At 48.2% G+C, this 17322-nt stretch overlaps 1 protein-coding gene across 1 annotated transcript; it reads right to left on the reverse strand.

Moving 5' to 3' along the window:
• Positions 1 to 1066: 1066 nt before the first annotated feature.
• LOC146861408 (uncharacterized) lies at positions 1067 to 14772 on the reverse strand. The gene is made up of 4 exons (XM_085645712.1): positions 14729 to 14772; positions 13311 to 13392; positions 12327 to 12453; positions 1067 to 2448 (listed from the first exon to the last, which is right to left on the reverse strand). The coding sequence occupies exons 2-4, from the start codon at positions 13357 to 13359 to the stop codon at positions 1263 to 1265; spliced, it is 1362 nt and encodes a 453-aa protein (XP_085501838.1). The 5' UTR covers positions 13360 to 13392; positions 14729 to 14772; the 3' UTR covers positions 1067 to 1262.
• Between the last annotated feature and the right edge of the window lie 2550 nt (positions 14773 to 17322).

The following is a 17322-nucleotide window of genomic DNA, read 5'->3' on the forward strand; positions in this document are numbered from 1 at the left end:
CATGGGCACTTTCCCTGTTCTCCACGCAGGCTGCTTTACAACCTACATAGAGAACATGCCAAGGCCCCCATTCTCTGGCTGTGTGTAGAACCAGGACGCTCAGACCAATCACAACGCTGGATTGCAGCATTGTGATTGGTCAGGGGAGCCTAGCTGTGCTCCCTGTTCCTTGAGTCAAGACGAGGAGAGCAAAAGCAGAGACGCGGGACCCAGCGGCAAGGTAAGTGTGTATTTAATTTTTTACATTGCACCCAACCAACCTCCCCCTCTCCCACATCGACCGCACTTCTGCCCGTGAGCCATGCCGGCCGCCACTGCTCGTCCTGCCAGAATGTCTGATGCACTGGCCTACTGTATATATCCTAGATATTCCTCAACAAGTGTTTTGCCTGTTGAAAGAGTGCACAGATACACATATGCATCCCTTTTTCACACCATTGCAACTGAGTGAGTACTTTTGCTCTGAGCCAATCAAATGAAAAGGATCCACAAGTTATAAGAAGTGTAGAAAGTACTTTTTGTGGACCTTCCCTCGCCTGTGGGTGCCTTAAAGCAGCAATTTAACAGTGGACTGGTTCTACTACACAGTGTGCATAATTAAATATGACAAATCAGCTGTAACCACTGCACCACAATTACATTGTGGCCTACTCATCGTCATGACACTACATACCAATATGTTCTTTACAACCACAATCAACACCATACTTTTGCCAATGCCTTTTCATTGCCAGCTCTCATAGCCTTAAAAAACCCTATCCTCAATTGCAACCCTCTGCCCTTACCCCTATTTGAACGCTAACACTAGCCCTAACACTACCATACCCATCTAAGACCAGCCTTAACCCTGGTTCCCAACCTTCTACCTCAACTCAAATATTAACTTATTCTAACCCCAGTGGCAAAGACCCTATCTCAAACACTCATCACAACTACAAATCATAGCCCCTAACCTCAGCCCCCCAACTAAACCAATATATATATATAGGATATAATCAGGTGGGTACATTGCAGCTATTCAACAAGAGAAACACTTCAACAGTAGACACATTAACCTGGCTTGAAATGTGTATGTAAGATCTATTTTATTGGTCATGTGCAGCTTTCAAGAGGATGTTTCATTATTTTATTTTACAAATATTCTCAGAAATGGAGTTTGGAGTGTCTGCACTGTCTTATTAGTAAATCTCCTAATGGGCATGGATGTGTTTTCTGTTAAATAACAGCGGGTTCTTCAAAATTGGTGCTGGTCGATGGGCCCATCAGTTCTCAGCCTGGTCATTCCTGTTCAGGAAGGAGGTGATCTTGTCCCTCACGCCCCCTTCAAGCATGTCCAACTGATCCTGGATTTGACGAGTGTATGGATCCAGATTCCTCTTCATGTCTTCAGCTCTCTGGATGATCATTTGTTTTAGATCCTCTCCATATGGGGAGGCTGACTGGCTGAACTCCTCGATCCTCTGGTTCACCTTCTTGTTAAAGTCTTCCAAGTAGGGTGATAAACTCTGCCCAATGTCGTCCAAGTGAATTTTCCCCTTGATTTGGTTGGTGGAGGAGAGTATCTGCTGTCTCACATCTTCCACATTGACAGAGAACTTGGTTCTCATATCGTCTATGTTTTTCTGCATCTGGAAGGCCATGATCTCAATCTTTTGGTTGAGGTTTTCTTGGACATTCTGTGCGTACGGTGTCAAATGCTTCTGCAGCTCCTCAATGTTCTGCTCAATCTTCGCCAGGACCTCATCACTGTAAGGGCCCAGGTTCTTCTTCATCTGCTGCGCTTTTTCACAGATCTTTCCCTGAAGTTCCTCAGCGTACGGGCTAAGGGCCAAATGCAGGTTGCCCACATTTTCTTGCAGTTTGGCTTGAAGCTGTTTGGCATATGGTGAGAGTTCAGTCTGGAGGCTGTCCATCTTTTCCTGGAGTTTGGCCTCAAGATCCTCAGCATATGGCTTGATCACTGCTTGAAGGTGGTCAACATTTTCCTGAAGTCTGGCCTCTAGCCCCTCAGCATACGGAACGAATGCTGCCTGGAAGTTATTCATATTTTCGTTAAGTCTGGCTTGAAGCTCCTCAGTATATGGGGTGAGCTGGAGACGAAGCTCCTCTGCATTTTTCTGGACACGAGTGCCAAGTTCCTCGGCATATGGGGTGAGCGCCTGACGAATCTCCTCTGCATTTTCCTGTACTCGACTGGCAAACTCCTCAGCGTATGGAGTCAGCTTCAGCTGTAGCTCCTCAATGTTCTTGTTAAGCTGCTTGTGGATATCATCTGCATATGGTGACACCTTCAAGCGTAACTCCTCCAGCTCCAGGTGTATTTGCTCCTTTAGTTTCTCTGAGTCTTGGGAGAGCCGTGCATGGAGCTGGGCGGTGAATGGAATGAGCTGGCTTTGTAGGTGTGCAGCATAAAGAGGAACATCTTGGAGATTTTCTTGTAGGAGGGTGCTAAGGAAAAATAATTCAAAAATTGATCAATATTACTAATTCAGATGAACTATCCTATATTTTTAGTATATGACAACTAACCCTTTTTTTCTCCCCTTTCCTCTCTCCTCTTCCTCAAATATCTGCATCCTAAAATTTCTTCCATCAACCACAAAGTCCAAGATGGTCTTAAAAGTGTCTCACTGAGGTCAGTTCTCTAAGCATGCACTATACAAGCATTTTGCTTAAATCCGTTACTCAGTGAGTACAATAACCTGGTGGGTTACTCAATATGGGCATGGAATGGACGGGAGCTGGAGAGGGCAGGGCTTGGGTAATAGCATTGATAAAAATGAAAAGCTCTCTGTCTGTGTGGGTGAAGATATTGTATAGAGAAGGCACTAAGGGACATATTTACAAGCCCCTCTCACCACAGCAATGCTACTTTTAACGCTTTTCCTGTGGCGATAGCGGCTTCCCCTTATTTACAAAGCTACGTTAAGCCACTTAACGTGGTTTAAAGTCTGCCTTGTAAGTAAAGCACCCTTTCATGCTATAATTAGCGTGAAAGGGGTGGGCAATGGGTGTTGCCATGGGCATTCTTCAGCAACACCCATTGATTTTGACGCTGCCCCTTATTTACAAGGTTGGCATAAATAGGAGGCAGCACCAAAATTAAGACCAGGGAAAACCTGGTCTTAAAATGGCGAGACAAGGAGAAATGCTTTAGTTTTCCTTGCTGTTGCTGTTTCTTTGTGTTCTGCATTGTGCAGCACACATAGAAACAGCAAAATGCCATGAATGATTGTTAATGTGCAGGAAGGTGTCCCTTCCTTCACCTAAACAATCATTGCAAAAATGACGATTTGCAACTTCTGTGTGCGCTGCACAATTCAGCACACATAGAAGTTACAAATCGCTAGTTGTGATTGTTTATGTGCAGGAAGGAACACCTTCCTGCACATAAACAATCATTCCCTCAATGCAAGCACCCTTGCACTTTGGTGCAAGGGTGCCTGCGTTTGCGCTAGGCAGCTTACTTTAGCACCAGCGCTAGGGAAAATGCAGGGGTGCACCGCATCTTTGTAAATATGATGCATCCTTGAATTTTCGGAATGACTGAGCGTGGCTTTAGCATTTTGTGCTTAACGCAATTCTTCGGTATTCTCTTGTACATATGCCCCTAAGACCTCTGAGAACATAACATTCAAGTATTTTCCTTATTTAGAATTCCCCCCCCTCCCCCCCTTGTGCCCAATGTTACCAGTCCCTTGAATCCATGTGCTGCTGTGTTTTGAGTTGTAGTGCCAAAAACAGTGTATTCACACTAGGCCCATGTTCTTACCACTGTGACAATGGGGCCCTGGAACCCAGTGGTCTTATGCAGGCTGCCCAAGAAAATGGACCAACTGTTAGGCTCGGACTGTGAGGTAAACTCAAAGTCTCAAGGCTGGTGTGAGCAGCACTAGAGGTTAAAGAATTGTGATATAGCCGAAAGCCCCCTGTCACTGCTGAGGTAAGCAGAAAATAGGAGCATAAAGGATATGTGAAACCCACAGTCTTCAAAATAAAACTAGGATGCTATCAAAGCTGGAACAGGCATTTAAAGATGGGAGACATGTTAGAGGAATATTGTAGAGGTACAATTAAAAACCTCAGAACCTGTGGCCAAAAGAGGAGAGGTGAGGTTAAAGATTTCAATAGCAGGGGCATGGCTTGGCACCAGCCAAGATGGCCATGTACTAAGTGAGCTCCCTCTGACCCAACCTTTGATCCCCAACATCCGACCCATTCTCTGTCCCTGCCCGCAGTAAAACTACACCAGAGCATGCCACAGCGAGTGGTGCCCAGTGCAAGTAATTATTTTCTCCCGGATGATAGGGGAGACCGCTGTTCGGCTTCCCGAGTGGACTGGGAGGACCGCCTCGTGTCGGAGGCTGTAATTTATCAATCCCCGCCACTGGAGGACCACAACTCCCCAGGAAGATCCCCAATATCCAGAGGTGAGCGCATAGGCGGGGGCCTGCCTCTCTGGCCCTCCTGCCTCCCCCCGGCTGAACTGGTGCGATCTCTCAGAGGCAGAGTGTCGGACCGCATAGGCCCACGGTCTGGACTGGCACTTGATGAGGCCCACGGTGCAGCCCGAGTGAGTGAATCCAGAGGGGGCAGGGGTTAGAAACGTATCGCAGATTGGGGATTACCAACAGATCGCAGCCCTGGGCCCCCGGGACAGGTGTGAATGTGGGAAAACCACAGATCCGAGGATGTCACGGGTCTTCCCATTTCTCGCAATGAAGTGCACAACCTAATGGGTGCTAGGAAGAGGTGTCGGCTCACATAGCATACCGGAGAAGTGTGGGGGGCTGCGCATCAAAGACAACGAATGATGACCTCCTCATGATCCCTGCTGGCTGGCACAGGATGATGAAGTGATACAGTAGGGGATTAGAGGCATGTGCTTAACAAGGTCAAGTGATCTGTATATGGTTCTCTCCCCTCCCCCGAGCCTTCCTATTCATGCCTCTTCTATTTTGAGGGTCTTCCCCCCCTACAAGACTCCAAGACTGGCGAGTTGAGAACACGGGGGAGCCCCGTGGTGCTAGGCAGTGCCCTGCGAGAACCTGAGAGGGATTCTTGGAGCAACATGAATGCGCTGGCTGAAGAATAACCTACCAGGCCTAGATATTGCCATAAACACTGCGCTGTGTGACTGGGCGCTAAGCTCTTTCTGGGCGTTGAGAGGAGCGTCAGGAAGCCAGACCTGATTTGACTGGAGGGGGCCGAGGCTGCCGGTAGTTGTGAGACGCAGTTGCTCTGCCCTTTCGGCTGCGATGACCCACTTGTACATCATACCGACAACCCAACTCAGATCTGGCACATGACAGGAGATCAAACTGGGAACTTGGAGGGGCTCAAATAAGGCTCAACAGTAAGAGCTGTGGCGAACCCTTAACCGAGCCACCTGTACTGGGGCTCCTGGGGAGGACGCGCAGCTGTTGGAGGTAAAATCTATGCCCTGTGAGGATTGAGCCAGACAGAGATCAACCGGTGCGGTGTCGCTTGGGGACCAGAGGTGCAGTCGAACACAGGGTATGGCGTGCTCTGTGAGGAGGACCTGGTGACTGTCCCTCAGGCCATGGTTAGGACTATGGGAGCGGTGCACTCACAGACCAACAAAACGGATAGATACGCCATACCAAATCTGGCCTCTACGGTGCCCGGACAACAGGCAGAACAAACATAGATGCCGGAGCCCTCTCTCGTGCCCTCACGGCTGCCATATGTGACACTTAAGGGTGCCATTGAACCGAAGTTAGATGCGGCGCACTGACAGACCAACAAAATGGATAGATATGGCGTACCAATGCCGGCCTCTGTGGCGCCCGAACAGCAGGCAGAACAAACAGAAACAACAGAGCTCTCTCACAGTGCCATCATAGCTGCCATATGTGACTCAAGTGTACCATTGAACCGAAGTTAGATGCAGTGACTGTTGATGTAAGTCTCCTCAGAGTGGACACTACAGCCAAATCCCATATTAACTTACAACAGTCCACGTCGAAAAAGCTGGAGGAGCAAGTGCAATACCTCACAAAATAGCATACCATCATGGCAGCAACAGTGGAAGACCAGGAAGGCAGAGCTCGCAGGAATAATATCAGGGTGGTGGGGGTCTCCCAGAGGGCAGAGGGGCCCAGCGTTTACCTCTTTCTAGAAGACCTTATAAGTAATATTCTGTACCCTAAACTCCTCTTTAACCTATTTTCTATTGAGCATGCACACAGGTCACTTGTCCCACCGCCAAAACCTGGAGCCCCTCCATGAACAATCATAGCCAGGATCATTATCTGCCATGGCAGGGATGCTATCCTACAGGCAGCATGTTCCCATGGTGACCTGACCTATGAAAATGGCACGGTTCGCTTCTTTTCAGATTTCACCCTGCAAGTAAAGTGTCAGCGCTGAAGCTTCGAGGAAGTGAGAAAAGTACTGCGTGGCAAAGAACTTAAGTACATGATGCTCTATCCAGCGAGGCTACGAGTTGTGGGAGAAGGCAATTGTGGCACATCACCACTCAAGAGGAGCCCTGGCAGTGGCTGGAGGGTTGGCACACTGCTGGCCATTGATCTCAATGAGAGGGGAGCAAAGGGTACCCGATCGATTGGCTGGAAGAGGAGGGACCTCTTTGCAATGAAGGACAGACAAAGGATGGGGCTCAGTGAGAAGGCTGAGAACTGGACTCCATGGCTTGGCAGCTACAGGATAAAGGACGGAGACTGCATGATTTGCCATCAGGTATTTTGGGATTGGATGGGCCTACCCAGGTATGAGACGATGGAACTCCAGGGGCAGGGGGGGGCAAAGGAAAGATTGAGGATGCTGTTATGGACAGAGAACCTAAGAAATGCTAAGGGGGTACGGTAACATGATCATACCAATTTGGCATTCGAGGCGGTGCTGGCCAACCCTAAATATTTACATGCTATCACTGGGACAACAGGCGCACTGCATTTGGGGTGGTGGGCAGTTCTGTGCCTATTGTGCAGGGGGGAAACAGCCTTTACAACAGAAGCGTTCCAAAGCATGTTGTTATAACGTGAAAGGCTTGTTGCAGGGGGTAGAAGGTGTTGGAGTTAACTCCAACACCTTCCCTACTGTTCCACACACTGGAGTTGGAATAGTAAATTATACTATTCCAACTTCCAGTGCACCCCGACAGCAAGTTGGGGTAAAGGTATGCGTTGTAATGGCATGTGTTGTAATGGCATGCATTGTAGTGTCATACAACCGTGCAGGGTAGCAGGGTGGGGGGAGTTAGAAGAATGGGGATATCGGATTCATGTCAGTTTTTGTTCTATCTTCTGTTTTCTTTTCTTCTGCTCAGTGGGCATAGGCAGACAAGGACGGAGAATAGGGACATGCTGGTAAAGGGTAGGATTGTTACTCTGCCATTACACGTGGGGACAGCCCTCTACACTACATCACGCTTTATGGTACACCACACTCACTTAGCACTGAAGGTCCTAACGTGGAACGTTAATGGCCTAGACAACAACATTAAATGAATAGTAGTACTACAATACCTCTGTAGACATGCCCCAGAAATAGTTCTCCTCCAGGAGACCCACTTGAAGGGTAACCATTATAAGGCCATGGATCGTTTTGGGTACACCCTACTGGCACATGCGGGCTTCATCATCAACTCCAGGGGTGCAGGCATATTGATAAGAACCTCAGTGCCTTATATCACTCAATGCACATGGACTGACCAGCTGGGGGGCTTTGTGGCACAGACGGGTACTTGGAAGGGGCACACATTCAACATCTGCTCGGTCTACATACCACACAGAGGTATCATGCAGATACTTTTCCTGCACTTGGGGCTATCCTACTGGAACTTCCCCCTGGGATCCTCATAGTAGGAGGGGACTTAAATGCGACAATGGACCCAGCGCTAGATAGAGACTCTAAATCCCTTGCAGGCGGTAAACCTAGTCCATTATGAGCCATTGTGGAGGCTATGGGATTAGTAGACCTGTTGTGCTTACACAACCCAAGCCTACGACACTTAAGCTATCTCTGTGCAGTACATGGCAGTCACTCCAGACGGGATGATGTTTTCATCCAACACATATATGCTTGCCAGTTTCCGAGCACGACAAACAAGGTTTGTGGAATATCTGACCACTCCCCCGTAGGGGTGCTCCTTTGTGGTCCTACCAGGGACACAACATTGCCTCCCAGAATTGATCCCTGGTATCTCAAAGAGGCACCCTTTTGAAACAAAATATGAGAACAAACAGACCAATACTTTCAATAAAATGAGGGTATGGTTCAGACAGCAGGTGTCTTTTGGGGGGCTTTCAAAGTCGTCTACCCACAACTGTATACTGGCGATAATCGGGGCTGAAACAAAGGAGCAGAAGATACAGTGCAAGGCTTTGCAAAGATAGATTACTGCTTTGGAAACTCGAGTGCTAGAGGGGGAAAGGGCTGACCCTCAATTGCAACATTGGCTCCACCTAAAGCAACACAAACTTAGGGAACTGGCAGAGCATAAGGTACGCACTTACGCCTTAGCAGCACAGTGCAGATTGTACAATATAAGTGATAAAGCCTGAAATTAATAGCCTGGCAAGACAGAAGGTAAAGGGAGAGGAATTGGATTTTAGAGATACAAGATGCAGAGGGTACACTTCATACGACAGGGGCAGTGATAGCAGAGGTGTTTGCTACATATTATGAGGGCCTTTATACATCCACGACTGTTGGGACAGGGTAAGATTGCACTGATCTTATATAAGACCTCCCCCTTCCGGCTCTCCCAGGTGAAGATAGAGCAGCATTGGAGCAAGACCTAAAAGCAGACGAAGTTAAACAGACAATGCGAGATCTGCCTTCAGGAAGGGCGACACAGCCTAACGGCCTACCGGTGGAACTATATGAGCACATGGCGAATAAGGTAGTAGGACAACTGCTAAATGTGTTCAAGGAGGCCCAGGAGGTGGGTTGCCTTCTGAAAGATCAAATAACTGCTACCATAGTGGTTATACCCAAGAAAGAAAAGCCACCTGCAGCCTGGAGCTCCTACAGACCAATCTTGTTATAGGCAAAGGTTCTGGCCAAGACCCTGGCTAACAGACTGCGGCCAGTTCAAACTACAGTGATACATCTAGATCAGTCAGGCTTATTCCACACAGGGGTATCCGATTAAACTTGAGGCTTCTCTTTGGAGAACTTCATATGCCTGAGGCTACACAATCTGAACAGGCTGTATTGCTCGCATTGGATGCTCGGATGTCATTCGATAGCATCTAATGGAGCTATCTCTTTGCTGCCCTGGCGAAGTTAGACTTCGGTACTCGATTTCGTAAATGGATCCAGCTTCTATATTAAGACCCGTTGGCATGGGTGCAGGTCAATAATCCACTGTTGTGACCCTTTGCTCTTCATAGGAGCACTAGGAAGGGCTGCTTACTGCCCCAGTGATATTTGCACTCGCACTCGAACCTCTAGCGGCATGGGTTCGCCAGGACCTCCTTATAGAAGATATCAGCAGAGGCCGGAACTGGGAAGAGAGAATCCCTCTAAATGCTGCTGATAGACTGTTATATGCCACACAGCCCTGCTCTACAGTGGATAGGACCTGGCACATCTTCCAACTTTTTGAGGGATACTCTGGCTATGAAATTAACAGGGACAAGTCTCAAATTTTTCCCTTAAAGGGCAGTACTCCCAGACTGATTTCGACCCTGATAGTGCAAAATGGCTTCCGACACTTGGGCATCTACATTACAAGACACGCTGAAGAATTTCCGAAAAGGTACCTCTACCCGCAGCTGGACCGCCTCCAGAATGATGTTGCCCAATGGCGAATGCTTCTGGTCTCCCTGATGTTCTTTAAGATGATGACCCTCCCAAGATTGCTCAATGTTTTACAGATTACCCCGTAAAAAATCTCCCCTGACTGCTTTAAGAAAGTCAATGGCTCACTACGGTAACTCCTGTGGAAAGGGGCTGTTCAAGAATCGCACTCTGCAAGCTTCAGAGACGGGTATATGAAGGGGATCTGGTGGTCCCAGATACATGCAAATCTTACTGGGCGGGATAATTGATAGTAATAAACGACTGGGTGTTATCGGTTAGTACTGAGCGTGCGTATCATGTAGATAATGAGACCATGGGTACTCGGGCTGCTCCTCACTGCTTTATCGAACAGGATGTAAGGAAGCCCTGCCATTCTACACACAGCTGACGGTGAGAACATGGCAAAAGCCACTAGATTCCTTGGGTGGTACGACATATTGACAGACAGGGCCCCCTTGTAGGGCAGTGACCTTCGGCGAGAGGTTCTGGATCTGAAGGGGTTCTCCAAACAGGAACTAATATGCATTGAACACCAGGGGGATTTATGGAGAGGGCAAGCATTACTCACATTTGAGGCACCACAGCAGGAGTATGAGCTGGCTGAATCAGAACATTGTAAATATTTACAATTGGATCACGGTCTTAGGCACCAAATATTGGAGGGGGAGCAATTTCCAAAGTTGGCACGTTTAGAGGAGGTTTGGCTCCTACTGGACCCCATGACAGAGAGGGCAGTATCCTTGACCTGTAAGAAACTGATGAATAATCCCCCGACCATCTGCAGAAGCTGCAGGAAGGGTGGAAGGGAGACCTTGGATTTATAGAAGAGGAGGATTGGTTGGAGGCCATACAAAGTCCCAGAGAGATGGCCATAAGGGCTCTGCTCTGTCTCATCCAATTGCAAATACTCCATTGATCATACCATTCCATAACGCTTCTGCAGCACCTCGGGAAGCGCGACACCACCCTATGTTCCTGGGGTTGGGGTGAGACAGAGTCCTTTTTTCACATACTCTGGTAATGTCCAGAAATACAACACTTCTGGAGGGGGTCGTGGTTCAAATTACGGCCCAAGCTACTCGACTCAACATGCTGCTGATGGCCAGGTGGCACGTCCTATGCATGAGGGGCGAGGAGGCGAGGCCTAAATACCCAAACATATGGCTTAGACTGGCCTCCAGGATTGCCAAGAAAAAAATTGCCTGGCCTGGGGGGCTGATGCAGACTGGTGCCAAAGGGCCGAACATGTGGTGTACCAGAGTCAGGGCTGCCCAAAGATATGGGAGAAAGTCTGGGACAGCTGGTGTACATACAGGGAATAGAGGGAGCCCCGACAAAATGGGTATGAATGATACCTAGAGATCGGACCTGGGGGTCACTGTCGAAATTCCATCATAAAGCATTGCTAACAATTGTATGCACAATTCTTATCTTTATGTATCCTAGTGTTTATGCCGCTCGTATTATACTTTGTTCTTTTATGTCTATTTTGTACATGATCACCCATTTATGCTTACTGTAGCACTGAGCAACTGTTTAATACAAATAATTAAAAAAAGAAAAATGTTTAAATGGCAGACAAAGGACACATTAGAACCTACTTAAGGTTCTTGAGGATGTGAGTCGGGGTATGAGACTTTGAAGACGCTGCCTAACCTAAAGCAGGAAACCAGTGCTCATGAAAGCTGCCACTAAAATCTACGTTCTAATCCCTAGAAAGGAAGACAGGGGGATAACATTCAAGCATGGAGTTTTAATAACAAGGAGTAGCCTCTGCGTGTCCATCAACCGAGCTTTGCAAAGGCATTTCTGAACACATGGGCTTAGTAAAGAGGCATCTAACGATGACGTTAAAGAAAGACTGCAAGTCACAATAAAAAATGTGAATAGGATTTGAATGTGGCATTTCCACAACTAAAACATGTATTTATTTTGAGCAGGGGGTCTTCGTGGACGGTCCCAAAGAAGAGCAGTTGCTAGAAGGTTGCCTAACAATGGACCATAGTGAAGGGTGATAGGGTAGGACTGAGTGACATTCAACAATGGGACCTAATGAAATGTCTGCCCAGGACAGGTTTGTGTCTGGATTCCTAACAGTTTGACTAGGTTGAAAGAGTTCTGGAACAGGACGCGGTTGAGGGACATACAACAAAGGGGCTTGTTTGTTCCATATCTGACAACTGGCCTTGGTCATAAGAAGTTGAACGGGGGGATCTGGCTAATGGATCGGTAAAAATAAAGCCAGTGTTGAGATTTCAATGGTTAGGGGTTATTTAAAGATGTTTAACCATGGGGCTTTAAGAATCCGTAACTATGGCACTTAGTGTAAGTATTTGACACAATGCGGCTTATCATAAGAATCTGTATAAAAATATCTGTAGTGTAAGTATCTACAACAATAGGGAGCAGTGTAAGGATTACTAACAATGGGGCGTGGAGTAATCATTGTAAGCAACGGGACTTGCACGAGGGATAGTGACTGGTCATTGATTTGGTGGATTTTTTTGTTCGTACTGTCAGGCAATGCTTACTTGAACTGTTTGCTGATTTGCGACTCCTGGATCTGTTGCGCTGCCCGCTGCGCGCTGCTGTGTAGTTCTTTTAAGTTATCCCAGAAGCCATCTTCCACCTCATCAGTGCCCACATCTGTGCAGGACCCTGTGGGAACAATAAAGAGGAACAAAGACACTTGAGAAAGAATCCATACATTATCTGTTTTATGAGGACCACCAGCCTACCGGTCTTTTTGGAGTAAACTTCACCAAGGGACAGTTCTACAATAAGGTTGCTACAAAGGCTGTCCTATGGATCCATAATGAACGGCACAACACAGCACAAGGTTACATTCAATGGGCTAAAACAAGCCTTACTGCATAGGCATGGGTGCACCCACAAGTCAGAATATCATTTTACTTATGGCTTCCCTTCACCACAGCAAATTTTGCACTTTCTGCTGAATTTCAGGCCAACCTCCATGATTGCATATCAAGGATCAGTGCTGAATAGTTTACATGTGTGAAGGATGTGCTGAAATGGACCAATGGGGTTATGGATGTGAGATACCCATTGACGTCGCTTGCATCTACAGGGAGCTTTGGAGCAAAATGAACGACATGATTGAACCTTTGGAAAATCCATTGAAAGGGATATTACCTGCCCCTGTCAGGGTACAGAGCACACTGAATGCCAACCCTGGGGTGCGGTATGTGAAGGCGCCCAGGAAACACAGGGCGCAGACTTTAGATTACAACTGGCTGTGCTTTCTGCATCCGCAGAGCCCACCCAAGGATGGAAATCTAGGCCTTCGCTTCCCTCCTGCCTTTAGAGAGGGGATACATTTGGACTGGCTGTTAAGGGGTGTGGCGCTTGGGACCAGAAAGCAAATGCTCCCGGTATGGCTTCTGCTCTTGACCTCTAAGAGTGACCCTGGGTAAACCACCATCTCTCTGGTGCTAAACAGTGTTAAGTGCTCTGCAAATAAAGCTGACGTCATAAGCCAAGGATTCTGCTGTTACCTGTAATGGCCAGGAAGGCCAACACGACGCGAACGGATCTCAGAAACATCTTCAGCTTCGAAAGGAGCTTCGGGGGTGGAACCTGTGAGGGAAAATATTGAGCTTAGTACAAAAGAGGAGAGAAGGGGCTTAGAGCCAAAAAGGCTGCCAGTTTCCACGCATTGGATGGGTGAGGGGCGGGCTCCCTTTATGTAGAGTTTCCAACAACAGAGCCATGAATCCCTCCATAAAAACCCTCAGTCTGGTGAAATACCAAGAGACGCATGTCTGGGAAGTCTCCGCCTGAGGTCTGAGGACAGTGCAGCGTCTCTGTGGGCTTTAATGCCCGCACCGTCACCTGGCCTGTCAGGTATCGGCTCCTATCGCTGCAGTATATCACAGGTGCCCCCAGCCATTCCGCTCACTCCATTCCAGTGCACCCCATCCTCAGCGTGTTCACGGCCCAATCCTTAACCATCGGCCTTTACCACTGAAGCGTCTGCGGTGCTCGGTGAACCTACGCCCCCCTGTGCCAGACCAACCCACCTTAAATCACGTGGATGCACTGTAACATGCCCCAACAGCCTCTCCCATAACTGCAATGTCTGAGCCCAGGCACCCTCACGCCTCATTAAACATCATTCGTCACTACGGTGTCTGAGGTGCTCGGTTGTTACAGCCAGCACCCCGACTCCCTGAAGTGTCTATGGCAGTGCTTATTTTGAACCGGTGATTTCCGGTGCTCCGCACCAGCACTTAATTCTCAAAACCGGTACTTATGACAACCGACCACATGCAGTTTGCTTATATTGAGGTGAGCCCAACAACAGAGTTTCATAACTCAAGAAACATTAAGCATGAATAATACCTGCCACCCATGCCTTTCTTATAGCTCTGTGTGGCCTGGAATAGTGTGAATTGTCACTCTTGTGGGAGTGTGATGGTTAGTAACTGTGTTGGTGCTGTCATTGGCAGTGGGTGGTGCAAGCTGCAATGGCCTCCGAGAAGGGCCCTGGCACGTACTTTTTTAATTTTTATAAATTAGGCACTGCATGGAGCGCTGAGACCCCCACAGCCCCCCACCCAGCAGCCCCAATCCCTAGAGGCGACGGTCCTCTGATCTCACAGCCCCTCTTCCCTGCAGTGTATCATAACCCGCTCAGATGTCGACTTTCACAGCCCTCTCAGCTAGAAACCTCCAGCACTGAATTGTGTCTGTAGCTTCGTTGCCCCATCCTCCACCGACCCCCAAGTCAGAAGCCCCTCTCAGGGCAGTGCCACTTCCGGTTATATGCCTCCACCCCTTAAAGCAGCGAACCTCACCTCTCCTGTACCTGAAGTGCAGATGTGCACCTCCTCGGACAAGAATAGCCCTCCATCATAACATCTGGATCTCTGGCATTCACCAGACCCTCGCAAGCCCCTCTTCCACAACTCACCTCTGGAGTCTACACCTGCTGGCTGGCCTCTGCTGGCACCAACCGCTTGTGCCTCGCTGGTATTTATACCAGAGTAAACGCCCTCAACTCTGGGTACAGCGCCCAGAGGAAGACCAGAAGGCGCCGCTGGACTTTAGACGCGGGCAGACGTGTCACCTGTGGACGATGCCTTATCTGCTGGTGATGCTGGAGCCCTCGTCGGTGCCATCAGCAGGTGACGCGCAGGGCACTGATCGCCCTGACTGGACTGCAAACCAACAGCGGATGGTAATATGCGGAGCACACGTCCCACATTTCACCGATCGATCTCAAAGTGCGAGCTCGACCCTCTTCCCTTTTACAGGGGCCACCGCATTCGATTTTATCTGCAGTCAATTTTTAAAATCCGCCCCAGCCTTTGGAACAATAGAATGCTGCACACAGCGACCAGGTTTAACAAGCATATACTTAGCTGGCACTTTAGACAGTGCCCACCAAGTCAACCCAGTGTTCTTGTGCCTTGGCAGGCTTTTGCAAGTGTTTGCCGCCGAGACAGAGATTTGACCAAATGCTGGGGAATGTGTGCAGCTCCCAGAGGTCAGAGACAAAGACCTGTGTGTGCAGAAGGTGACACCTCCACACACACAGGATGACTAGTCAATAGTAACCTCCAAGGCCTCACCAGCGCTTCTGGACAAAGGAATTTGTCCCCCATCGAGGACAAAGCCTCTCCCTACCCCATGCACTGTCTTTCGAGGCTGGTGGGTAAATTAGCTATTCAGGAGGTGAACACATCCACAAGGCTTAACACACTTCTAGGGTGCTGTAGCTGATGTGCACAGTCGAGGATGGCTTTGGCCATCTGGAATTTAGCCTGAAAAGTAGGTTCTAACTGGTTTAGTGACATACACTTACAGGATGTGGTCACTAAAGGGGAGGATTAGCCACAAGAGTAGATGCCCAAGGGCTACCAGTTCTCACACCCACTAACACCCCCTAAATCTAGGATTTAAGGTGCAACCTGGGCACCAGAACCTTGAATTCAATGTGATACCGAGAAGAGACCTACTTCCACGACAAGGCCAGTTCCAAAAGGAAGAACAACCCCTCTTCAAACTCCAGACTTCACAAGAACTCCCTTGGGCTACAGGAACTAGTCCCCTGCAGTCGGCAGGCACAAACCCCTAAGTCCATGACCTTGAAGTACTGTCTAATGATCTGTCCGGTGTGGCCACTCAAACCTAAATGGGCAGGTGGTTTCTGGGAACTGTAGTCCTTGCCCTCAGTGAGGCTCAGCTTTCTACAACGTTCCCCTGGTCCTCTGGAAGAAGATTTCCTCAACCACAGTGCTTGCAGGTACCAAGGCTTGTTAGTGGCAGTCCGATTACTACCTGATTTAGTTGACACTTCAAAAGAAGGGTCCACCTGCACAAAAGACCATCCACTCCTGTGGCTCTATCGTGAAGATCCTGCACTTGTTTTCATCCTCTCTTGTCATACCTCGCAGCACCAGTTGCTGCGCATCCTGTTCAGCACCACGGATAGCAAGAAGCACCTCCGCACCTGAGTCCTCTGAACCAGGTAGATCCGATCTGCCTGGAGACTCCAGGTAGGTCCAAGGCCAGCTCCTTGCTTAAATTAACTTAACTTAAATTAACTTGCTTAAATCAACTCACCCCGCAAGTACCTTTTTGCTAAGGTAGCCAATCAAAGACCCTGATTGACAGCTCAGTTTGACAGCCAAAGTACACCTCTGCAACCCGCTCCCCTGAGCGAGGTAAAATTGTGCTAGCTGTTGTTAACTGGTCTAGGGACTCACAAGGCCTTAACTCTGAGTGGGTTCCGTTGAACTCGTTCTCTAAATAACCAAGTGCAGATATGCGTTTTTCCCATTGACAGCGATGTTAAATGTTTTACACTTTAAAGTACTCGGAGCTCTCGGAGCGCAGAAAACTCCACTCCGCGTAGAGCAGCAGAGTTTTTTCACCGCTCACGAATGGTAAGTTGGCAAGCTCAAGCTCCCGCTTGGGTAGAATTTCCACTCGAGCGGCAGGCAGATCAGCGCCAACTGCAGTCCGCACTGTACTCCCCCACTTGCGGAACCCCACAGTGTTTTTTTGTCTCTTCGCGGAGTTCTGCTTAGCTAAACTCCTCAAACTATGCCCAGGTAAAAATCAGCTCTATTTTTATAAATTGGTGTCAGATTTCTCTCGAGTCTTGTCGATTGCTTATCGTCCATGTTGGTGATGTGAAATGCTTAACACATGTTCCTCTAAGTAGCCTGTCTGCTCTTTGCCACTATACCAGCACTGAGTGAAGGTGTACAAGAGAGTACCCAGGGTCCACCTTTGTGTATTATGCTAGTATTACATGGTAAGCCACCCTGCCATATCCCATAATACTTTAACCTTGCAACAGTAATTAATACTCATTGATTCATTGATCAAACTTCAGTCTCTTTTGCTATTGATTTTATATTTGTTTTGGCTCCATGGTGGCTATAAATAAAGAGATTTATATGCAATATACAGTTTTTGTCAGCATACAGCCCTGTTGCTCGAGCAACGTTTCTAAAGGTGATCCAAGGTTATCGAGAAACCCCTATTTACCTTTGT

This window comes from Triturus cristatus, chromosome 3_1 (genome assembly GCF_964204655.1).
Source record: "Triturus cristatus chromosome 3_1, aTriCri1.1, whole genome shotgun sequence".
NCBI classification, from domain to species: Eukaryota; Metazoa; Chordata; class Amphibia; order Caudata; family Salamandridae; genus Triturus; species Triturus cristatus.